Source organism: Syngnathus scovelli, chromosome 3 (assembly GCF_024217435.2).
Source record: "Syngnathus scovelli strain Florida chromosome 3, RoL_Ssco_1.2, whole genome shotgun sequence".
Taxonomy (NCBI): Eukaryota; Metazoa; Chordata; class Actinopteri; order Syngnathiformes; family Syngnathidae; genus Syngnathus; species Syngnathus scovelli.
Genome location: NC_090849.1, coordinates 22,190,296 through 22,214,218, shown reverse-complemented (window position 1 = coordinate 22,214,218; position 23,923 = coordinate 22,190,296). Strand labels below are relative to the sequence as shown.

At 50.5% G+C, this 23,923-nt stretch overlaps 2 protein-coding genes across 14 annotated transcripts in view; both read left to right on the top strand.

The window, feature by feature from the left end:
- Positions 1 to 13,765, top strand: part of LOC125993940 (protein unc-13 homolog B) — a 43,314-nt gene extending 29,549 nt beyond the window's left edge. For 2 of the 11 annotated variants that reach the window (XM_049762970.2, XM_049762966.2), the window contains 2 exons: positions 966 to 1,009; positions 1,100 to 1,912. In XM_049762970.2, the coding sequence (XP_049618927.1) occupies positions 966 to 1,009; positions 1,100 to 1,262 (207 nt within the window). In that variant the 3' untranslated portion in view covers positions 1,263 to 1,912. The other 9 variants (XM_049762972.2, XM_049762973.2, XM_049762974.2 and 6 more) reach the window with 9 other exon arrangements.
- A 443-nt stretch (positions 13,766 to 14,208) lies between these two features.
- On the top strand, positions 14,209 to 23,684 carry rusc2 (RUN and SH3 domain containing 2). Of its 3 annotated transcripts, none has more exons than XM_049763019.1 (13): positions 14,209 to 14,337; positions 15,985 to 17,552; positions 17,813 to 18,239; positions 18,488 to 19,030; positions 19,403 to 19,576; positions 19,658 to 19,819; positions 20,103 to 20,179; positions 20,253 to 20,427; positions 20,500 to 20,605; positions 20,671 to 20,717; positions 20,915 to 21,782; positions 21,897 to 22,061; positions 22,296 to 23,684. In XM_049763019.1, the coding sequence occupies exons 2-13, from the start codon at positions 16,173 to 16,175 to the stop codon at positions 22,561 to 22,563; spliced, it is 4,392 nt and encodes a 1,463-aa protein (XP_049618976.1). In that variant the 5' UTR covers positions 14,209 to 14,337; positions 15,985 to 16,172; the 3' UTR covers positions 22,564 to 23,684. The 3 variants fall into 3 exon arrangements, with proteins under 3 accessions (XP_049618976.1, XP_049618974.1, XP_049618975.1); XM_049763017.1 differs by having other exon boundaries at positions 17,810 to 18,239; XM_049763018.1 differs by having other exon boundaries at positions 14,209 to 14,388; positions 17,810 to 18,239.
- The last annotated feature ends 239 nt before the right edge of the window (positions 23,685 to 23,923 follow it).

The window sequence follows — 23,923 nt, the reverse complement described above, 5'->3', positions numbered from 1 at the left end:
CAGGTGGAAGTCGTGATGGAGATCAGGTTTCTGACTGTGTGGTTACTCTGCCTCCCGACATTACTAACATTACATCCCCCCCAAGACCTTGTTCGTGTGTAACTTGATGGAATGTTTCTTTGGTTGCATTGAAAATGTTGCGTCGGATTGCCACAGTGATGACAAAATAACATTGGCTTTCGTGTGTTTTGTAGGACCTGAGCATGTGGTGTGAAGGCCCTCTTGAAATTGTTTTGATTTTCTTCTGCATCGTTCATCCCTCCCTCCAACCCTCCCTCCAACCCTCCCTCCACCATCTGAATTCATCCAAATGAAATTTTTTTTGTCTACACCCCTGGAATTTTGGGACGATTCAGTCATTGAAACCAGTTTCACTACATTTTAGTAGGGAGCAAAAATTTGGGACATTTTCAATGGTTCAGGAACTCTGGAAATCCGGCAGTAGGTTTTACCTGAAATTTAGTAGACATTTTTGCGGTGGACAGATGCACACAAAAAAGTCGCAAGAAGCAATGCCCACAAAAACGCAGGAAGTCTGCCGACTTGGTTCCTTTTAGGCGCTTCCGGAGATTCTCTTTTTTGGCTGACAGTTTCAATTAGCAACAACAAAATTAGCGACTTTTGCCTGTCATGAGCAACCGTCAATTTTGGTTTGAAGCAGCCACGTTTCGGTGGACTTTGTCCATTGACACAAAACTGCAGTTATGGTTTTCTCATTGTGAGTGGCGGGTGCAAGACATTTTGAGGAGCCGCCATAAAGATAAAGAAACATTGTACTTGTCCTTGTTACTAACTATCGGGGTGATGCTAATACGAAAACGTCATACCGAAGGTCCACCACATTGCCTCGATCCCGACTGGCTTCCCTCCATGTGCATGCTCCTTGTGGTGTCCGTCGAGCCCTGAAAGCGATCCCTGCATCCCATCTGCTTTGGAATCTTTGACGTTTGATGTTTGTGTTTCAGAGCCAAGATGGCGACCTGGGCGGGCGGCCGTGGACCGGGCCGAGGTCAGTGAATGTCTCGTAGAATCAGGCCGACAACATCCAGTACGAAAGCCGTTTGGATTTCCATCTGTGTGTTTGTGTGTATTGGCGTAGGGAAAACGCACCGTTTGGCATTGACAGCATGCCGGACCTCCCAAAGCGAAGGCCCGTTGCTCTCGTTGGTGAAGTGGTGAGTTCCAGTCGTGAACTTTTTGTTCTGAATGGCCTTAAAAACGCCATTAGCTTCCAACGTAAATCTGTGCGGATTCATAAATAATTACAAAATTACCAAGGCCGAATTTCCCGTAATTCTGTTGCGAGTGGAAGCAACTAGAAAGATCTTTTGGAAAAATATGAATAGAAAACACAAAAGCCCATTTTTTGAAGCTGCTTGCTCATCTGTAACCTTTGATTTTCTTCCTCCTCTTCCTCCTCCTCCTTCTTCTCTTCTGGCTTCCAGGCTATGGTGAGTAAAGCACATTCCTAGTAATTGTTGTGTTTTGAATGATGTGGGATGAGCTCGCACACTTTGTGCGTCCTTCGAAATATTCAGCGTGGGGACGCCCACACTTTCGCTCACAAACAAAACAAAGCCATAGAAGGAAGGGCTTGGAGTGCCCGGAGAAACCCCACGTAGGCACGGGGAGAACATCCACACAGGGAGGGCCGGAGGTGTCATCGAACCCGCACCATCTGAACCGAAATGCGGACTTGCTAACCAGTGCTCCACCGTGGCGCCTATTTATTTATTAATTTTTTTGGGGAAAAATACCTTAGCAAGCAGCCAGATGAAGACAAGACGCAACAATCATTCCAAAAGTTGCACGTGTGGAAGCCGAGGGGTAATCGTAGGCTGATCAATTAAAATATCAGCTGATTGTCATCACGCGACACCGTATTTGTGTTGTGTGAGGATTCGAAAAGCTCATTGGCTTCATCTTTTCAGACCATGCTGCAGTCCAGGAAGGCCGGTCTGTCCCACACGTTGGCCATGAGGAGCTCCCTCAAAGACAAAGAGCTGGTGGGTTATGATTCGTGTGACGATGTCGTGCCGCAAGAGGTCGGCGACCTCTCGGATTGTTGCCACAGTGAATGCAAAGGAGCCTCGTGATCACGGAGTCACAGGTGACTGTTTGCTGCTTCCCAACAGAAGGGCCACGTGTACAAGAAGACACTTCAGGCTCTCATCTACCCCATCTCCTGCACCACTCCGCACCACTTTGAGGTGTGGACCGCCACCGCGCCCACCTACTGCTATGAGTGCGAGGGGCTGCTGTGGGGCATCGCCCGGCAGGGCATGCGCTGCGCCGAGTGTGGCGTCAAAGTTCACGAGAAGTGCCAGGAGCTGCTCAACGCCGACTGCCTGCAACGTGAGTGGAAAGAGCTTCTGCGGCCGAAATTCAAACCGAGCCTTCTCGTCAACGCTTTGCCACCGTCTTCCTCAGGAGCCGCCGAGAAGAGCTCCAAGACTGGAGCGGAGGACCGGACTCAACACATCATCATGGCTATGAAGGATCGGATGAAAATTCGCGAGAGGAACAAGCCGGAGATCTTTGAGGAGATTCGCCGGGTGTTCGACATTTCTAGGACGCTCCACAACCAGCACATGAAGACCATCAAGCAAAATATCCTGGACGGGACCTCCAAGTGGTCAGCCAAGATCACCATCAACGGTACGGTCTCCTTTTTGCTCTCCTGAGCCCGATGACACTTCGGGATATCTGGCAGGAGTCGATCCCCCTCCCCCCTCCCCTATAGTGTGAAAAAACTCGAGTGCCTTCGGCCAAAGTGCTAGTTTTAGCTGTGGTATGTAAACCCAGCTGGCCTTCAGATACCCTGCCGGCCTGGCCTCTTTAGAACGCCTCGTCGTCAGCCGTATTGATGGCGAAAAGGTGGACGTGCGAGAAGAAATAAACCCACCACGGTCCTCCAACTTCACTGCAGATGAGCTGGAATCTGTAAAAAGCGGTGCGGACAGGGCATCTCGGCAAAGCCCCGCAGTAGTTTGTGAGCGCCGATACGCCATCTGCGCACCGGCCTCAGCGCTAAGCCAAACCGCTTTGGCTTGCCGCCGCCTCCCGCGCATCCAGGGTGCCACTGTTACCACGGCAACATGGTATGCAGTGGCAGTGGTTGTTGCCGTGACAACCATCACACCTTGTCTGCGTGGTCCGTCAAAGGCGGAGATGTCAATCTGAGTTTTTCCATCAAAGACGGTGAAATAGGAGCACAAGGTTGCTCAGGAAGCAGGCGCATTCAACGTCTTTGAAAATAATTGACGAATTACCAATCAAGGCAGCCATGCAGTTGAAATGCTCCTGCACTTCCTCTGGTGCGTTAGTTGTGAGTGCGCAGGGGCTCCAGGCCAAGGACCGGACCGGATCCAGTGACCCGTACGTCACCATTCAAGTGGGCAAGACCAAGAAGAGGACCAAGACCATCTACGGCAACTTGAACCCGGTCTGGGAGGAGAAATTCACCTTGTGAGTTTGCACTTATCCATTCTTTATCAGCGATGTTTGTTTCCAATCTTTTTCGAGCTCTGCGCCGTCTTTTTCAGCCAGTGCCACAACTCGTCGGACCGCGTGAAGGTACGGGTGTGGGACGAGGACGACGACATCAAGTCGCGGGTGAAGCAGCGGCTGAAGAGGGAGTCGGACGACTTTCTGGGCCAGAGCATCATCGAAGTCCGAACGCTCAGCGGCGAAATGGACGTCTGGTACAACCTGGGTACGGATGTTTTTGGTTGTCTCCACGTCCCTCGCTGCCGGCTCGGACGAGCACTGAGCGCTTTAGCCGTTAGCTCGAGATGCACTGCCAGCTGCGCCTTTTATTTTTGTTTTTTCCAGAAAAGCGAACAGACAAGTCGGCGGTGTCGGGTGCCATTCGCCTCCAGATCAGCGTGGAGATTGAAGGCGAGGAAAAGGTGGCGCCGTACCACGTGCAGTACACCTGTCTCCACGAGGTGAGGCCTTTGCTCCCCATCTGGGTAGGGTGCTAGGCGGGAGAGGCTCCCACTTCATCATCTTGCGCTTTTGTCCGGCAGAACATTTTCCACTTGGTGACGGACGTGGAGGGCACCGGCACGGTCAAGTTCCCGGTGGCGCAGGGAGACGACGCCTGGAAGGTTTACTTTGATGAATTGCAGCAGGACTTGGTGGATGAGTTTGCCATGAGATACGGCGTCGAGCCCATCTACCAGGCCATGACGTAAGGCTACAAAACTTTGAATGTACAATAAGTAGTAGCTCACAGTGCTCACCTAGGATATATTCCGATTTTTTTTTCAATTTGTATTTGATATTCCTGTGTGTGTGTGCTCAGCCACTTCTCGTGCTTGTCGACCAAGTACATGGTGTCGGGCGTGCCGGCCGTGATGAGCACGCTGCTGGCCAACATCAACGCCTTCTACGCGCACCCTAGCGCCACCACCGCCAACGCCTCCGCACCCGCCAGCTTTGCCGCCTCCAATTTCGGAGTGAGTGGCATAAAAGTCGCAGTTAAGGTGGAATGACGGAGCGCTCCCGCCGTGATCTGGGAACCCCGCCGGCTGTTTGTGGTCCAATTACTTGCACACTCACACTGGGCACGACCAAGTTGTCTGAAGTTTAACCGGTAAAAATAGTGAAATTGCGCCATCCTGTCGAGCCTATTAGCAAGTCCACCTTCAAAGATGGCGGCAGGAGCTGGCGGAGATCACCACCAGGGAGTCCTGATGCTGACTTGGCCTTGAAGCAAGTTGATGGCACTTTTTTAAAGGGGGACAGCGCCACTAAAATTGAACTTCATGTTGGCCCCAAGGTGCCAGATAATGTCGCGGTTGCAATTGTTTTATCCTGACATAAATGCTTGTTGCTAAGCAACCGACCCGTCTTTGGCCACCCGATCAAAAGTAAAGCTTGAGAAATACAAATCCAGACATTTGGAGGTGAGAAATTGTGCTTGGGACAACCATTTTGGTATTTTGTCTCTATAACAGCGGGATCGTTTTGTCAAGCTTTTGGATCAGCTCCACAATTCCCTGAGGATTGACCTCTCCATGTACCGAGTGAGTGTGCGAACCTTGGAAAAAATAGATGCCACGTACATTATCGTACATTATACATATATAAAATAAAAATATCCTAGTTTTGTCCTCAATTTGATGATACGCATGTATGTCCTCAGAACAATTTTCCGGCAAGCTGCAAGCCCCGCCTCCAGGATCTCAAGTCCACGGTGGACCTCCTCACCAGCATCACCTTCTTCAGGATGAAGGTCCAAACTCAATTTCACGCATTGCGCTTTCTTATATTGCCATACTAACAGGCCCTTTGTCTCTTTTTTTTTTTTTTTTTCATGTGATGGATTGTCGGGATTATCAATGCAATACCGTCATGGCGTGTTCTTGTCCACGCGGTCCAGGTCCTGGAGCTGCCGAGCCCCCCCAGGGCATCGTCGGTGGTCCGCGATTGTGTCAAGGCCTGCCTCAACTCCACCTATGAGTACATCTTCAACAACTGCTTGGAGCTCTTCAACCGCCAGTTCCAGACCGCCGCTCCCACCGTCAGTAAACGCCTTACCCTCGCAAACTGTTTATTTTGCCAAATCCAAACGGCAGGCCTTCATAAAAACACATTCACTTGTCTTTGTTTAGGATTATTTACTCACAGTCGACGCTTTGTTTTTTCCTTGCAGCCTGAGCCAGAAAAGAAGAAGAAGAAGAAGAAGAGGGAAAAGGTAGAGGGTCAGGAGAAGGAGGAAGAAGAGGAGGAGGAGGGGGAAGAAGAAGAAGAAGAAGAAGAGGAGGAGGAGGAGAAAAAAGAAGAGAGCCAGGCGCCAGAGGAGCAAGGCCCGAGCATTCAGAATCTGGACTTCTGGCCCAAACTCATCACGCTTATTGTGTCCATCATCGAGGAGGACAAGAATTCTTACACGCCCATCATCAATCAGTCAGTCTTCTTCTATTGTTTTGAAAATTCACCTGCCGCAGAGGTTTCACATCATCTTGCACTTTTGTCAGGCAGAACATGCTGAAGCTTTGCAGCAGTGGAAAGACAAAAAATACAAATCTGGGTTTTTGCTTTGTGTGTGTGCGTGCTAAAGTTTGAGGACCCGCTATAAAACATGTAACCTCTGTGGGCTCCCTGTAGGTTTCCTCAGGAACTGAACGTGGGGAAAGTCAGCGCTGAGGTGATGTGGACACTGTTCACGCAGGATGTCAAGTACGCTCTGGAGGGTACGATTTTGTGCTAGCATGTGTGTTTGTCCATTCCTAAATCCGTCTCGTTGGTGGTGGTATTTGACTTTGCTGCGTCCGATCTTTTCTTTGATGATCTTTGGTGTTTCTCCAGTTTTGGCTAATGGCAGTCGCTATCGCAGGAACGTCGGTGAGCGTTGCTTGTTAGCATTGTTAGCGTGTTAGCCGTCAAGTGATTGTCTAGGACATATTTCTAGTGTAGGCTAGAAAACACTTTGTGGTCTTGGATTTTTTGTGTTGTTTTTTGTGGAGTTTTGGAGATTTATTTGGAACCGCTTGTTTTTACTGTCAAGAAGGTAACCACAGTTCATATTCAACCCTGGAACCCTCATCTCTTCTAAGCGTGTAAATGATTAGCTTGTTAGCGTTAGGTCAATTCTTAAGAGGTCACGGAGGTAGAAAGTGGACCCGCCTGAAGGGTGTGTTTTAAAATCTTTTTATTTCCCTTGAGCTTTGCAAAGCTTAGCGTTCCAGCTGTTAGCATGTAAGCTTTTGACCAACCCTCGTTTAAAATAATATCCGGCAAATGTTGTGACGTCAAATTCTGATACATCCGGCTTGGTACTTTCTTCAGTCCGCATGTATGTTAGCATACTGCCTGGTGGTGTGTTTTTCTTTGACCAGTTTTCATTTGTGTCATGTAATATGACATATACAATATTGCCATTTCTTAGCATGTTAGCATACAATTGTTATCATGTTTATCATTTCTATTTGTGCCTGATTAAAGGGCGTGGTGTAAATTCCTGATCTATCCCAATTATGTCAGACTCCGATTGTTAGCATAGCAATAGTTAGGGTTCCAGTTCAAGCACTTGAGTCCACGAAATCTTCCCAAATTGCTAGCCTACCTGTTTAGCAGTGGTTAGCTTTTCCCTGGCAGTTCATAATGCAGGCTAGTCTTGGTGTTAAATTTGTGTTGGTGTGTTTGAGGTTGCGTTTAGATATATTATCGTAATTTTTTTAAAAAAAATTTGCTGCTGCTGCTGCCTCACCGCTTTTCTCCATCAAGTCTATCATCAAGTCACCAACAACATCCTTCTTTTCTTCTCTGCTGTCACTGTTTTTGTCATTGTTTTTTTGTTTTTTGCCATTCTGTCACCATGGCAGCTGCAGCTCCCAGCACCTTCCGCATCCGCAGAGTATACTTCCAGGATGGTAAGACCACAGATGCAGATATATGCAAGATTTTAAATCATTGTTGCTAGATCAGAAGATGATTACCATCGTAGCTAAACGATCAAAAGGAAAAGAATCAGTTGATTGCTGATCGTGTCTGTATGGGAAGGACGTTGGTAGTAGATTTTGGAAAGGGGATTTGCTGCTAAGTTTTCAAATAGAAGGTTGTTGGTAAGTTAAGGAAAGAGGTGATTGCTGGTAGTTTCGGAAAGAGGGGTTGCTGGTAAAAATGAAGGAATTGCCGCTTCACTCGTTGATTGGCGGTAAGTAAAGGTAGATTTTGAATGATGGAATTGCTGGTAAACTGAAAAGGAGGGGCTACCAGCAGTTTAAGAAAAGAGGAATTTTGGAAAGGGAAGTTGCTGGTGAATTCAGGAAATGGATGTTGATGGTAAGTTAGCAAAACGTGAGGTTGCTGGTAAATTTGGAAAAGGTCATTGCTCGAAAGTTACGGAAGCCGTGGTTGTAAGTGAATTTAGGAAAGGTGGGTTGGTTCACTGAAGTTTCGTAAGTTCGACCGCTGGTAAAATTTGGATGCTGACCTGACTTTGTGTTCCCCAGAACACAATCATCATCGTCTGTGCAAGCTTTCAGACTACATGAACCTTCACTTCAAGGTCAAGTGGCTCTACAACGAGTACGTGTCAGATCTTCCCGCCTATGCCGACGCCATTCCCGAGTACCCTTCGTAAGACATCCGTCTCGCCTGTGTGGATCAGTCACATGCGTGTCCGCATCTGACGGCTTATTGTGATCTCCAGGTGGTTCCTGCCTTTCGTTCTGGCTTGGCTGGCTGAGAATGAGGACGTTTCCATGGACTTTATGCATGGAGCACTGGAGAGGGACAAGAGGGAAGGAGTAAGTCAACACACACATGCACGGACGCCACTTTTTTTCCTAAACTTACCAGCGAGACCTGCCACCAGCAATCTCCTGTCCAAAGCATACCAGCAATGAATGAATTTTCTGTTATCTTCTCATTCCCGTTGCTTCTTTTGGATCCTCCCCAGTTCCAGTCGACGTCGGAGCAGGTGTTGTTCTCTTGCTCGGTGGTGGACATTTTCACGCAGCTCAACCAAAGCTTTGGGATCATCCGCAAGCTGGAGTGCCCCGACCCCGGCGTACTGGCTCACTACAACAGACGATTCGCCAAGGTGATGATGAAAGTTAGACGAAAAGATTTTCATCATCGTAGCGTGTTTCGTGCAAAAATGATCATTGCCAGTGTTGATTTTTGTGGCGAAAGGTGTTTTTATTGGCCCCGTTTGCTCTTTGTCTTTACAGACCATCAGCTGTGTGCTGCTGCAGTACTGCGCCCTGCTGGCCAAAAACTTTCCATCCTACTGCACCAAGGAAAAGATTGTCAGTACCCAAACGCGGCCGTCGGAAGTCGAGCGAGTCGAGCGGGCGTCCCTCACCTTGTCTTGTGTTTGCCGTGCAGCCCTGCGTGCTGATGAACAACATCCAGCAGATGCGAGTCCTTCTGGAGCGGATGTTCGAGTCCATGGGAGCAAAGCAGGTTGGCAGAGCAGCTTCTCGTCCTTTTTTGCTCTCTCTTGCGCAATAATCTTGCCTTTTAGAAAGTTGACCACCTTTTGATGCTTTTCAATCTGCTTTGAAGACCTGTGGGCTGACTTTTCAGTGTTTGGTTTTCTTGGCAGTTCACAGTTGAGGAAGAGAGGGTAGGTCGCTTCTTTCGAGATCCCCCTTTTGCTCCCTACGGCCTCACGGTCATCGTTTCTTGAGCCGTGATCAAATACCACATTCCCAAATTCGAACTTTCCGTTCCTGAACCTATTAGCAACACCCCTGTACCAGCAATCGCCCTTTCCCTTATTCACCAGCAATTCCATTCGTTGGAATCTACCAGAACGCCCTTTTTCCTAACTTGCCCCTGTCGTGAATGTCCCAGTCCCCTTCCCCAAGCTCACCAGTAATCTACCTTTCCCTCCATTTCATGAACTGACATGTTAAATATTGATCCTTCTTCACAAAAGTTGGAGCAAGAGGAAGAGGAGGAGTTTAATGATGAGGTTGGTACATATGTGGCCTGGTGACGTGATCACATGACCCTGCCTCCTTGGTAGAGGGCGTCATTCATATTTGTTTTGGTTGTTCTGTCTTGGTTGTTGCCCCGTGCAGGCCAACAATGACATTGAAGGCGCTGATAATGACGGGGTGGGTATGCTATGCTATGCTATGCTAAACACTTTTCCGGCTATTCTTTTGTGCTTTTATCTTTGTGTTAATTATGATTTCATTTTCGACTCAGTCGGGCTGCTCGGACTCGGAAGGCTCGGAGGTAAGTGGCGGCTGCCGTTTTTTTAGCTTGAACGCGGTTACCATTTAGGGATAATCAAAGCAAAACGGGAAGTAGAAGTGAATCCACATCCCGTTTGTCACTTTTTGCCCAATCTCTGTTCACCTACTCGCTCTCGCTCAGATGGACAAGGAGGACAAGGAGGACAAGGTCCAACTGTGTGTGCGTGTGCGTGTGTGTGCCGTCTGTACATCAACATGATATCTAGACTAGTGCACCCATGTGTCTATTGGAATGTATTTGAATGTATGTAAGAGTTTGTTTGTGTGTGTGTGTGTCGCCGTGCGTCTGTGCATGTTGCGGTTTGTGACGTTTGCGCGTTGTGTTGTTTCAGGCTGAGAAGAAAGACGAAGAGAAGCAGGTTGGTTGTTTTTGTTTGCGTGTCACTTTGGTTTCCTCGTCTTGCTCCTTTGTGCTTTGACGGGTCTGCAAAGCCGATTGAAGAGTAGACAAAAGGTGGTGCGAGGGTGGGCGGACATCCTTACCCACCTTGGAGGTCCCAGCGTTTCCGAAGCTGTCACCACCTCGACCCTCGCAGCAGGCTCATTTTTGGCCTTCAAATTCAAACCCTTGTGTGTGGATGCGTGCGTGTGCTGTAGTTGGACACGGAGGCTGCGGACATCCTGAACGAGCTGCAACTGCACCTCAACGGGGTACTTGACAACTTCAGCAGCGTCTTTGCCACGAGGTAACACGCGCACCCACAGATCGAAGCGATTGTACCAGGCAACGTTTTGTCTTCCATCAGTTTACAGGCGCGCATCAGCGCGTGCATGCGGCAGGTGTCGGAGCTGCTGTCCCAGATGAGGGGCCCCCCGAACCCCGACACGGCCGAGGGTGACGCCGACGCCATGTTGAGGCCGCTCATGGACTTCCTGGACGCCAAGTATGCGGATTCTGTTACGTACCTTTCTGTCCGACAGCCGGCGTTATTTCATACGCGTGCTTGCGTGCAGCCTGAGCGTGTTTGCGGACGTGTGCGAGAAGGCGGTCCTCAAGAAGATCCTGAAAGACTTGTGGAAGGCCGTCCTGAGCGCTCTGGAGAAGAACATTGTGTTGCCACAGAGCAACGATAGTCTGGTAACAACAAACGGCATCCCACACTTTGCAATTCGAGCCTGGCCCTGTTTCCAAACCGTAATCCAGGCAGGAAAAACTACTTTGAAATGCTAATCCTTGTTGGAAATGTTCAAGACCAAATCCCTTGAAACTAGGGGTGGGCGCTATGGTCTTCAAAAAAAATATCGATTAAAAAATCGACTATTTGACGATTTCTCTGCTGCCTTTCCTGATGGCCAGTCAAAACCTATTTGCTGCCATCAGCTAGGCTGAAATATGATAACAACAAAAATGATCATCGTCGTCGTCATCATTGCAGGGTGCGCAGATCTTCACTGCTGCCAAAGGACTCTCCAACCTCAAGGTAGCTCACTTTACGACGATGATGATGATGATGATGAAAACGGCAAAGACAATGATGAGTTTGTGTTTTAGGGCGGCGGTGAGGCTAAAACGCTGACTCCCAAGCAGTGCGCCGTGGTGGACGCGAGCCTGGAGAGCCTCAAGGTGGGCGGAGCCGTCCAGTCAAATGACCGGGTCTTCAAACAAAGGCCTGGCTTTCGGGCTAGTTGAGGAATTTTAATCGAGACTAAAGTTTTGTCGCTTTCTATTTTGCAGCAATATTTCCATGCTGGCGGAAATGGCCTGAAGAAATCTTTCGTGGAGACAAGTCCCGAGTTGTCGTCCCTGCGTCAAGCTTTGTCGCTTTACTCGCAGAGCACGGACGCCCTCATCAGGACTTTCGTCACCACGCAGCGGGAACAAGGTGGCCGCGGTTGCACTCGTCCGCACGCGTGGTGCGTGAAAACACCGTTAACGTGCGTGCGTATTTTCCTAGTGCACAACGGCACGGGCATCCGAATCACAGCCAATGAAAAGGTTCGACCTGATCGAGGTGAGCTCCTAAGCCCCGCCTCCGCTGACGTCGTTTTGCCAATCATTTTGATGAGCATTTCAAGCAGACGAAGTTAAGCTTTCAAAGGCTGTAGCTTTGGGTTTCAAGCCCGAATGAGTCCGGCTTAGGTGTTTAAGTCAAGGCTACGGTTAAAAACAGAATCAGGAATCCAATTAAGGGGTCGAGACCAGGGCTGGGCTTTGAAAACGTGTTTGTGTTCAAGGCTCAGGAGTGGAGAACCCAATCGGCGAAGTGGTGCTGCAGGTGGACCTGCTTGCCAAGGAACGCAAAGTCGGCGTCAAAGGTGACTCCCGCTCCGGTTGCATTTCAGCTGCTGATGTTGTCATGGTTACCAATGGTCGCCGTGTCGCCCGTCAGTGATCGGTGTCAACGACCTGCGCTGGCGGACGTCTGGAATGTTCCGCCCCTTTGTGGAAGTTTCTCTGCTGGGGCCGGCGCTGGCTGACAAGAAGCGCAAGTTCACCACCAAGTCCAAGAACAACTGCTGGAGCGCAAAGTTCAACGAGAGCTTCCAATTGTCAGTGGCGACATCGCACATGACGTCACGTGACATAAACATCCTGTGCAAGTTTCTCTTCCTGCTGTCCATGAGTCTGTTTTCCACTAACGCTCCTTGTCGCTCCTCCTCAGCACGTTGGGCAAAGAGGGAGTCGAGTGCTACGAGTTGCAGGCCTCGGTCAAGGACTACTGCTTTGGGCGGGCCGATCGCGTGGTGGGCGTGTCCGTGCTGCAACTGCGCGACCTGGCCGGGCGCCGCGCCTGCGTCTGCTGGTGCCCCTTGGGTCCTGCCGTCCACACCGACCAGACCGGCACCACTGTGCTGCGCATCCTGGCCCAGCGGCCCAATGACGACGTGGCCAAGGAGTTCGTCAGGATCAAGTCGGAGTCGCGGCCCCCCGAGGAGGGCAGTTGAACGGGGAACCGGATGCCTTCCCAATGTGGTCTGCCAAAGGCCCGAAACGAGGACTGGCCTAGAGAACTATTGAGTGTTGGGACTGCAGCAATTACTTTCGGCAAGTCCAGGAACTGCAATTACCAAAAACTAAAAAAGCTCCTGTAACTTGAGGTGGGCTGGAATATTAAATACCGTCATGTCCGCATTCGGTCCTAGCAAATTTATTACATTCTTACAAAATGCCCATTCTGTTGTTTACAAACATTTTGATTTCTGTTGTCAGAAAAAGCTAAACGCTAGCTTATTAGCTTCAATCTGTGCTCTTACGTCTCGTACCTTGAAGGGCGAGCGTTTTGCTGCCATTTTGTCGGTGGAAAATAACGCAGTAACGCACGAGCGCTTTGAAATGTCATTTGATGACAAAGAAAGGATGAGTTTCCGTTCATTGCAAAAAAGAACGGCCGTACCGATGAGTTGGCGGCTAGTTGGCGTACCTTTCTTCACTTGATGTCCTTATACGTGGTGCTTGACGACAATACAAAAGGCGGGGCAGCAAATTGTTGTTCGTGTCACGTTACGTACGGACACGAAGCGACATCCCGGTTTTCTTGCTGCCTCGAATCCCGGTTTTTCTTGCTGCCTTGAATTCAAACTGCGACGACTGCTGCCAAAACAAGGGCAAAAATTCAACTCTCTGACTTTTCAAAGTGTCTCGGTGTACGTTTTGAGTTGGATTTCAACCCGTGACGTCAGTTAGGCCAACTTTCCGTGTGTGTTTACAATGTGCCAAGTAATCCAAGAGCTCGCCTTGGATACACGTCTGTACATACGAAGGGAAAGAAAAAGCATGTATAAACCTGTAAGCCCTTATGCCATGTATTTATTGTGAACTATGTATGTGGGCTGCATGGCTCCGTGGTAGAGTGGTTGTCTCACAACTCAAAGGTTGTGGGTTTGATCCTCAACCTTGGCGACCTTGTCAAAGTGTCCTTGAGCAAGACACCTAACCCCTAATTTGCTCCTGGCAATGCCTTGTGTGGCAGCAGCCTCCCATTGGTGTAGATGAAGTGCAGTCCATTTACCAAGACTGAGCAACATGTAATCAGGCCATTTGACATATTGCGTGATATAACAGTGGACTAATGTTTTGTACATAAAATATTTATGAATGACGTGTGGTTTAGTCTCTTCTTTTAAAGATAAAAATGGAAATAGCATTGATCCGTTCTTGCTTATTGATATTTTATGGCTAAGTATTGCGCCACCGTTTGTTCAAATGAACATTCCAAAAGGCGAGTTTCTAAATACTGTGAAATATCTTTAATATATACACTACAGTACTGTATAAAATTGTTTTTTTATGTTGCGCTAATCACTCTTGATTACTTTGTAGTTTAGAATTCTTGTCATACAGCACCATCAGGTGTCAAAATGCAGAAAATGATAATAAATTATCTGTCACCACTATTATGTATGTTTTAAGGCACGTCTCTCATTTCGGGTTATTATTAGTATTATTAATGATGATATTAAAATCATCAGGCAAGGCTTAAGGCAAAGTGGATGTCATGATGCAGGTTAGATAAGGCGGTGTCGTCACCGCGCATGCGCAGTATGTATTCCGCCAAGTCGACAAGAAGCATTTTCGTCGTCGACGTCGTCTTTGCACGGGCTCCCGCACTCGTACGTGCATGACACGCCAGGACACCGGACAGTGACCCCCACGTCTACCACCGGGGACAAGGTGACGGTTTTGAATTCGTCCTCGGTGTCTTTGTCGTCGGTGCTAGAAAAGGTAGAAGCCAAACATCGAATGGAGGTTCTGGGCGGTCCGGCCCCGCAGGCTTGTCGGCTCATTTGTACCGAACCGACGACGCCTCCCTTAGCCTCCTCCTTAAATGTCCTTTTCACCACATTTATCCATCTATCATCTCGTCTCGTTTTATCCAGTAACATTTGTCGTGGAAAAACGCTGGTTTCTGATTGAAAAGACAGCAGAGTTCGTTTCTGGGCTGTGCATTTCGGGATTTAAATATATATATATATATATATCGCATTGACACAAAGGAACGTTTGTGTCGGTCTTGCCAGTAACAAGATTTTGCCGTGTTTTACGCATTGACAAGAAATGATTGGGCGTAAACACAGATTTAGTTTCTATTGGATGACGATGTTCGATAAATGACACACAAGAGGCCGAAGACCTCATTTGATCATCACATATTGATCCCGACATGACAGAAACAAACAGCCGTCAAGCTCCACAGAAGCAATGACTAGTATTTCCGCTGCCTTCCTTAAAAATAAAAGTCTCGTTCAGTTTCTGACACGTATTACCAGTCTTAAAAATATGATTGACATTAACTATACTACGAATGCATCCCACATGTAATTAGCTACCATTTACTCAGCTTTCATTGAGTTGTAGTGTGAGAATACTTTTGTTGTTTTCTTTCTTTTTGAAATTAGGATGACAAACTCACTTCTTGGGGATGTTCATTGTGGTACCTCGATACTGCGAGGGAGAGGGATGTCGATTTTGGTTAATGCTTGCTGATGTGTGTACCTGGACACTTGAGCAGCAGCATGATGGCACTCCCTTGATATGTAACAAATTGACATCAACTAGTCAGTTTGTTGCACCGGACGAACGTGACAAGCGACTACGGCTAGTTGACAAGTTTGGCGTGTGAGCAAGTATGACCAGTGCAGCTAATGTGCAGGCGCACCTTCCGTGAATCTTCTGTGGTTAGCATCTGTCTTGCAGACAGTATAAAGATAGTATCTACTCGCGTTTCTCCTCACATTACGTAACAAGCAGCCTGCCTTGGCAGGATGGCGCATACTTTCTATTTTGTGAGGGTGGCCTGTTGTCGTTCTAATTTGCTTCAGCTGCTGCACGTCCCCCCGCCACCCTGGTTGTCCACTTGTCGCAGTCATGTTAACCGAGATGCTAGCCCATGACAGCTAGCGGTCAACTCTTACATAAGCCTTGCTAAGCTAATCTACTTTAGGGAACCAAACCAGCATTTGTCAAACGTCCATCCAGGTCACGGGCATCTCTTGACCGGCGTGTTTCTTGTTGTGTGTTGCTAGTTGACGCCAAGTGCGACTTGTTGACGAATGCGTCGGCTCGGTGCTTGTGAAGCAGATAAGAAAGACACGTTGATAAGATCGACTGGTTGTCACGAGAGATGACGAAGTTGATATGCGCAAAACAAACGTGTTGACCAGGGATTGATCTGATACTTGATCTGTGCAACTAGTTGATGCGTGAGACTAGTTATGTGTTAACAGTTCACCTTTGCAACTGGATCCAGTCGAATTCTGTGCGCTGACAAAAATAAATTGGACTGTAAAGTAGTAACACGCAGTTTTTGTTTGTCTGCAGATGTCTTTCTCCGTCTTTGACTTTGTGTTCCGTGCTGACCATACCCTCGACTTACCCACCCTCTCCCGGCGGTGCCGCTGAGCTGCACCCGACCTGCCGCCACTGAGCTGCACCCGGCCTGCCGCTGTTGAGCGACCCCGTCAACACAGCGCAGGCTCGTCTGATTCCGAGCGTGTTGCTTCTCCGCCATGGACGGCCCCCCTAAACTGTCCGGCGAGACCCTGATCGTGCACCACATCCCCCTGGTGCACTGCCAGGTGTCGGGGCGGCGGCGGGGGGTCTGCGGTGTCGGGAGTGGCTCTCTAAAGAGGGGCAACCCGTTCAGCCCCCCAGAGAACTTGGGCCTGAGCCGCACCACCTCCCTTCCGGAGAGGGACGTCCTCCAGAGGGAGGCGCTGCTCTACAGCAGCCTGATTCAGACCTCCGCTCACAACACGGCACCGGAGAGGAAGGGCGGCGGCAGCACGGCTAGCGACGACTCCTCGTTCACCTCCAGCATCTCCGACGAGCAACTGGTCGCGGGTCACACGATACCCCGGGTCAAGACCAGGAGCCGCCACCCGCTACGCTGCAACCCGTTTCTGGTCAAGACTGACGACGAGGAGTATGAGGACGACGAGGACGACGACAACCTGGCCGGCTATCACGAGGACTCCTCCTTTCACCTCCACGGCCTCGCCGAGGGCGCCTCGCCACCCTTCTGCCTGCGCGGCCTGAACTTTGCGTCAGAGTCACGCTATCGGAATGGCGCGAGCCAAAGCTCAGACCCGCCGGAGCTGGGCCGGCGGCACGGCAGCAGCGGCTCCAACATGTCGGTGGACTGCGGCGAGCACGAATGGGAGGACGACGAAGACGAAGATCCTCCCATGCCTTGTGGCATCAAGACGGGGTCCTACTCCTCAGGGTCTTTGGCGCAGCACTGCTCCTGCTGCACCGTGGCCCAGAACCTCTCCCAGGACTTCCCCGATACCTTCCCTGAATGCCCGCGGGGCTACTGCAGCGACTCGTCGTGCAACAGCTCGGACGGCGTGCTAGTCAATTTCAGCACTATTTACAACAAGATGAACAATGGCGTCCCCGAGAAGCCAGGCAACCTGAACAGCCCTGCCGAGCGGCCCTCTGCCATTGACCAGCGGGACCCAATAGAGGGCGCCTTTTACTTGGACCTCTTCACATCGCCCACGGAGCCTCCGCTGGCCTTCTCGCTTGGCCGAGAGCCTTCGTTATCCGCCTACTCCTCCAGCTCCTGCTCGGCAGAGCACCAGGCCACCCTGGAGCTGGACGCCAACTGCAACTCCTTCTGTCCGACGCCCGCAGGGGGGGATGTGTCCTGCCTGCAGAGTCGGGCCCGGCTGGTGGTGGCCAGCCAGAATTACTACAAACTGGTCACCTGCGAGCTGTCATCCCAGTCTCCGCCCAGCCCCGCCGGATCGTCCGTCCACAGTGGCTCAGAGGAGCACAGCAGGGGCAGCCCGCCATGCTCCACCCAGCCCAGCGAGTACTTCCTGTTCCGGCAGAGGGCCAATCAGCAAGTGGAAGATGAGGGGGAGGATGAAAAGTCAGTGACGGTAAGCCCTCAGTTTTGTAAAAGTTGATTCATGCGTGTGTTGTTTTCCATCATCTTTTCATTTTGAATTTGCATTCAGATAATCTAATTTGTTATTTTTCCATTTTGATGAATGTACAAAATGGGCATATCAAAGGAGCAGTAGCAAGCAAAGAACAAAGAATCATCTTCTGCTTTTTATTGGTCTGCTGACTGTTGCCTGTGTGCACATTGGTAGACAGAGAAGGTTCCTCAGTGCCTTTCACGCTCTTCTTCCAGCAGCCTGTGGCGGCTAAAGAGGATGAAGACGAGGATGCGGCGGACGAGCCAGACGCCCCTGCCGATCTCCTCCAAGTGTACGTCAACGTGTCGCCCCCGCAGGACGAGCAGGACGCCGGCCGACTGCGATCCCGCAGCTACGACCGCAACCTGGACAAGTCGTCGGGACCCCACCCGGGCTCTCTGGAGCGCATGCTGAGTTGCCCTGTGCGCCTCAACGATGGGGGCGGCGCTCTGGCCGAGCCTCCTCCTGCACCGCCGCCCCGGGTCACCTCCTTCGCCGAAATGGCCCGCAGCAAGCGGCGGCACGGCAGCTCGCCGTCCCTCAAGGCAGATCCCTACTCCTCTGGCGAGTTCTCGCCCAGCCGGGAGGGTGACGCCGCGGCCCCCGGTTGTGGCCTAGACGCTACCCGGGAGACCGACGTTGAAGGTGTGTCTTGTGCGCTGCCTTCCCGTCTTCACTTGCATTCTTCCTTCCCCCCTTTCTTTCCACCCTGGTTTCCTCCCCTCCGTCTTCCACCGTTATTGTGTCTGAGCAGTTTTCAAGTAATGTTATTTGGCTAAGCTAATGTGCTTTCTGTTAGCTGACAACATTGCTTCAATGACAATTATTTTTAGTTTATATGAACAAGTGAACAGATTTAGATTCAGCAATGGTTTTTGCTCTTCTTGATGCAGGCAGGTCCTCCAGCTGCTCCGACGTCCATCCGGCTGTGGTCCGTTACGGCAAAGACCAGCGGCCCACCTCCCTCCCCATCCAGCCCTTCACCTTCCACCACCAGCTGGCCCCTAAGCCCCCCCAGCCTAAGCCCCCGCCCCACCTGATGACCGGCTACGTGTCTGGCATACAGGCCTGCTCTGGCTCCGGGGACGAAAGCGAGGAGCGCCATCGGGAGGTCCTAGCCAGAGCCGCGGCTCCCCCCGGGTCCGTCCGTCCGTCTCCCTTGGGGAGTTACTCCCCAGTGCACCTTCAGGAGGAGGCCGCCAGCAGCAGGACCTGCTCTACGTGCACCCCGAGCCCCCCGCCCCCTCACGACCTCTCCCGCTGCCCGCATAGCGTGGTGCGCACGGGGCCGCCGCACTGCACCCCTCCTCCCGCTGGCCTTGGTGCGAAGAGGGGGGTGGCGCCCCCCACCCTGCCGCGCCTGCACGGGGACGTTGTCAGCCCGCTGGGGTGCGTCAAGACTGGAAGCCTTGTGGAGGGAAGCAGGATGCAGAATGGTCAGTTTCACATCATTAAGAAGTAGCTCCGCCAAGGAGAGATTCCGTTTGTCCAAACTGGAACGTGAAAATTATTGTATGAATGCCAATCCACTGACAAAAAAAATGAGATTGATTATGAGAAAGTAACATTTTGATGGTTTGAAAATGATGCCAAATTTCCTTCCACTTAGTGTCACGTGTATTGCTGTGAGGTACTATGAGCCTAAATTTGCTGGCCCATAAATTTCTCATTCTCGGGGATGCTGTTTGTTTTCTGGACTTCCCTTGGACTTGCAACGTTTTCTTTCTCTTCATCATCTTGATGTTTGTGATGATCTCATCCCGCCTTATTCTTACTGTTCTTCTTTCCTTCTCGCACTCTTCTGGCAGCGCACCACCTCTCCCCCCAGGCCTTAAAGTGGCGGGAATACCGACGTCAGAACCCTCTTGGCGGCGAGAGACCGGCTGGCGTCTCCTCCATGTCAGATCCGCGCCGTCCTCTCCGACGCAACGTCTTCGATTTCCCTTCAGCTCCCCGCAGCCGGCCGACGGGACACCTTCACGGTACGGCGTGGGTCACGTGACCACCTACTTCCTGTTTCGGGTGTGTAATTGGGAGTCTGTTGTTCTTTTGTCGATCTTCAGTCAAGCAGATGCAGCAGAACCTGCCCCCAGATTACCTGTCTCTGACTGAGAGGCCGCCCGAGGAGTTCTGCCTGTCCCCGGATGCCTCCGCAGCTTCATCCTTGTCCTCTTCTTCCGCCGCCTCGCGGTCACAGTTAGCCGTCAATATGACTCACAAGAGAGGTTGGTGAACGTGAACGCCAGATTGAGTCTTTTTGGGAGCATTGAGAAAAGTCACCTTTGTGCTCCCTATCATGCAGAAAATTGCATCGACAAATAAGAGTTTGTTAATTAATTAATCCAATTAAAAATCCAAATGACGCTGTTGGTATGTGGGGAAAAAATACCGTAGTCTAAAAATATGATATGAAGGACAACAAATCCCTGCGACATAGTTTTGCAGCAGAACTCTTTTTTTAAAAGGCAAACTAAATGGTGACGTTGCTGCGTTCCGGACTTTTGCCAGGTTTGGTGAAGGCTGTCAACACGGCAGTCGATCTGATCGTGGCTCACTTCGGTACGAGCCGAGACCCCGACGTCAAAGTAAGTCCGACACGTCTGCGTTGGCGTCAAGTCTTTTGATACTCATGCGGATTTTGCATTCGGGGGGGACCAGGCCAAGTTGGGCAACAGCTGGGTGAGTCCCAACGTGGGTCACCTGATCCTCAAGTATTTATGCCCGGCGCTGCACGAGGTACTGCAGGACGGCCTCAAGGCCTACGTGCTGGACCTGATCATCGGACAGCGCCGCTGTCAGCCCTGGAGTCTGGTGGAGGCCTCCACGCAGCTGGGTAAGGACCAACCAGGCTCCCTCCAGTTGTTTCGGAGAGCCCTTAACCATGTTGGGTGTTTTTGCCGATCAGGTCCATCCACGCGCGTCCTTCACAACCTGCTGATGAAGGTGAACCAGTTCTCGGAGCTGACGAGCCACAGCATGAGACTCAACGCCTTCATCTTTGGTCTTCTCAAGTAAGTCCTGCTTCTCTTTGTTTTATTTTGAGCCTCTCGTTCGTCTCGTCGCTCTTCTTTTCCAGCCTCAAGTCTTTGGAGTTCTGGTTCGGTCACCTCCTGACACACGAAGGTAAGTTTACTTACTTTTATCTGCGAAGAGAAAAAATAAGGAAGACAGGAGAACAAGTAGTTGAAAAAGTCCAAAACCTAAACGTGGCCACGGCAAAGTGGAGACTGCGGAGTTGTAGCTGAGCATAAGTGGCAAGATAAGGAACATGTCTCCTCTTTGATGCATCACCTCCACATAAGCTTCTCCTTTGGTTCCAGACATCATCGCCGCGCACTACAACACCTGGGGCCTGGTCCCGCTGGGTCAGGGTGCGTGTCAGCAGCTGTTCGGCGAGCTCCTTCTATTGCTGCAGCCCCTCTCGCTTCTCCCGTTTGACCTGGACCTTCTGTTTGAACCCCGGCTCCTGGCGACGGGGCGCGAGCAGCAGAAGCGGCGCAAAGAGCTGCTGCGCTCTGCGGGACAGTCCACCACCAGCTCCACCCTGCAGCTCATGAGGGGCTGGGGTGCCGCCGTCGGGGACATGGTCACCGGGAAAGAGAGGGTGGCGATGAGGCCAGATGGCACCTGGCCCAGGACGGAGGCCTCCAGGAAGGAGAGTGTCCCGGTGGGGGTTGCTAACGGGGCCGAGGACAGAGTGACGGGTGGCCAGAGGATGAAGGGAATAGGGCAAGAAAGTGAGGAAAAGGACGTAGGGAATTATCCCCTGCGGAAGGACCCCGCAGCCACGCACGAGGGGCGCCAGCGTCAGGACCGCCAGGCTGGATGGTGGTACCAACTCATGCAATCCTCCCAAGTCTACATCAACCAGTCCGCAGAGGGTTCCAAGTTCGTCAAAACGGACAAGCGCCGGACGTCGGCCGAGCGCCGCCCTTGCCGGCTGCCGCCCGCCAGGGAGGGTGCAGTGGAGGGCGCCGAGTCTGGCTCTGGGGGACGGCCCTCCTGGATGGGAAGCCCGCCCGAGTCGCTCCTCAACCAGGAGGTGACGGCGGTCCCAAGTCCGGCGACCAAAGTCCAGCCGGAGAGCGTTGCTCAGGGGCTACGCTGGGGGCGGCTCTTCGGATCCGCCGTTGGGTCGGCGACCAAGACATACACAAGTGAACTCAAGGCTAAAGCTCAGAAGAACAGGTACTTTCAAAAGAGATCTAAATTCAGTACACCGGCTAAGCTAATCACGCTCGTGGTTAAGCCGTGGCACAGGTGTTTCAAATGAACAAAAAGTCAATTGGTTGTATTTTTCAGGTTGCCGTCTGGCTGGCTCGGTCTGGACTCATCGGTTTTGGGCCTAATGGCGCAGACTATCGGTGCTGGGGGCAGCCAAAAGGTAGAGGCGGCGCCCGCCAGGCCCCCGTCCGGTGTGGTTTCACCCAACGAGACCAATGCTAGTGAGACTAAACTCTCAACATGGTAGGAATCTTCAAAAGCAAAAAGTCGCTTCAAACAAACATGCAGCAGTTACCTAGTTATGAAATCGGTGAAGGGCATTGTCTTCCACCCTTGAGCTTTCCGGCACGGACAGAAGATGGCCACCTCTGTGAGCCTTTACCTCAGAACTCCACGAAAACAATCCCATAATCACATAGAGTTGAGAGTTGGGGATTTGAAAACGACGTGGCTCAAGTTGTTCTTTTCCTCCTTCAGCAAAGTGCAAGCGTTGTGCCACCACATCGCCACAGAGACGGGACAGCTCAGCTTCAACAAGGGCGACGTCCTACGAGTGCTGAGCAAGGCGGATCCCGATTGGCTTCTCTGTTCTACGGGCGCCGCTCGGGGCCTGGTGCCCATTGTCTACGTCTCGCTCTGCAGCACCGGGGAGAGCCGGGATGCCAGCGGCTCCAATGGTAGCGGCGGTGCCGGTGGCGCCTGCAGCGCTGGGAGTTCTGGTGATGAGTCTGAATCCGGCCAGTGAAGTCCCTCCACCCACGGTGAACAGGAAGTGACCTCCATTGACCCACGTGAGCATGCAACCCGCCAAATAACCAAAACCCAAAGACTTGCAACTGGACTGTGATCATGTCACCAATATTATGGTTCTCATTAATATTACGATTGGTAGATATCGATACACCAGGTTGGACTTGCTGTCAATCACTCCCATGTGTGGAGGTGGATGGAGCCATCATGTAATGTTGTGACATTACATGATGTCCACTAGAAGATGCAGCACAGGGATGGGCATCAAATCGATGAATACGTAATCATGTCTTAAATCACTGTAGTCAAACCGATAAGAATTGTCTTGGCTCCATTAAAGAAACAAACGCGCATCCTGTACTTCCTGTAATGTCACTGGAGTTAGCCCTTGTAGCTTAGCATGCTTTGCTAAAACCATTGTCACGCTAACTACCTACGACGGAGTCGAGTTGCTTGCAACAGATTTATACCTGGCGATCCCGCAACGAGTGTCTGAATGTTCTTTAAGCACTATTCCAAGCTAATTAAAGCGCTACGGCAGAACGCCTGACGTCGAAATGACGGAAGTCGTACAAACGTTCACAATGAAGGAGACAAAGTCCAGTTTGGTAACATTAGCTTGCCTGTGCTTTGTTTGCAATTTACTCTGAAGGAGGGAGTTTTTTTACATGTTTGATATTTAAGACCGGGAGCAAAAAAAGACATCACAAAGAACTTATTTTTATGCCCGTAAAATAGCACGTTACCCTGAAACATTACCCAGTTGACAATTTGACCCAGGATCAAATTATTTCCATTGTTTCGACGTTGGTGTTTCCGCCATATGATCATAGTCGCGGCTCAAACTAAGTTTTAGCGAGCTTGGGTCCTGAAGAAAAAGAAGGGAAATTTGCACTGTTTGGACACTTTATTGATGGTGTTAGCCTCTTTGTCTGCTTTTCTTGTACAGTTGAAACTATTTAATAATGCCAACAGTATTCCAGTGTAAATACGTCGTTTGCTATCCGTTAGAAGATTCCCCCCAACCTGTAAATCTCGACACCATCTTCCTCTTGTGCATATGTATGATGCTACCCAGCTAATGTGGCTAACTAAAGTGCTCTTGTGACCACGTGACTCCTGTGTGTGTGTGTTTATAAAGTAGAAAAGTAAGACATTTTGGATGTGATAACAGTAAAGAAAAATATTTTACTTAAAAGAAATTGGCACTATTTTGTAGGAGCAGATTTTCAGGCAATACCGAGACTTTTTTTTTTCTTTTGTAAATGTAACAAAATAGTAGGTTCTTTTCAGGCAGACATTTTTTCATCATCCCTCTCGCCTGTGCTATTGAGTTAAAAAGCAAAGCAAAAAAG

What these genes read in the sequence shown, in the direction of transcription:
- rusc2 (XM_049763017.1), top strand. Translation starts at nt 16,173, where the DNA reads ATGGACGGCCCCCCTAAACTGTCCGGCGAGACCCTGATCGTGCACCAC. An exon ending in TCACCTCCTGACACACGAAG is followed by an intron (nt 20,718 to 20,914) that starts GTAAGTTTACTT and finishes CTTTGGTTCCAG; the next exon opens with ACATCATCGCCGCGCACTAC. An exon ending in GCTAAAGCTCAGAAGAACAG is followed by an intron (nt 21,783 to 21,896) that starts GTACTTTCAAAA and finishes TGTATTTTTCAG; the next exon opens with GTTGCCGTCTGGCTGGCTCG.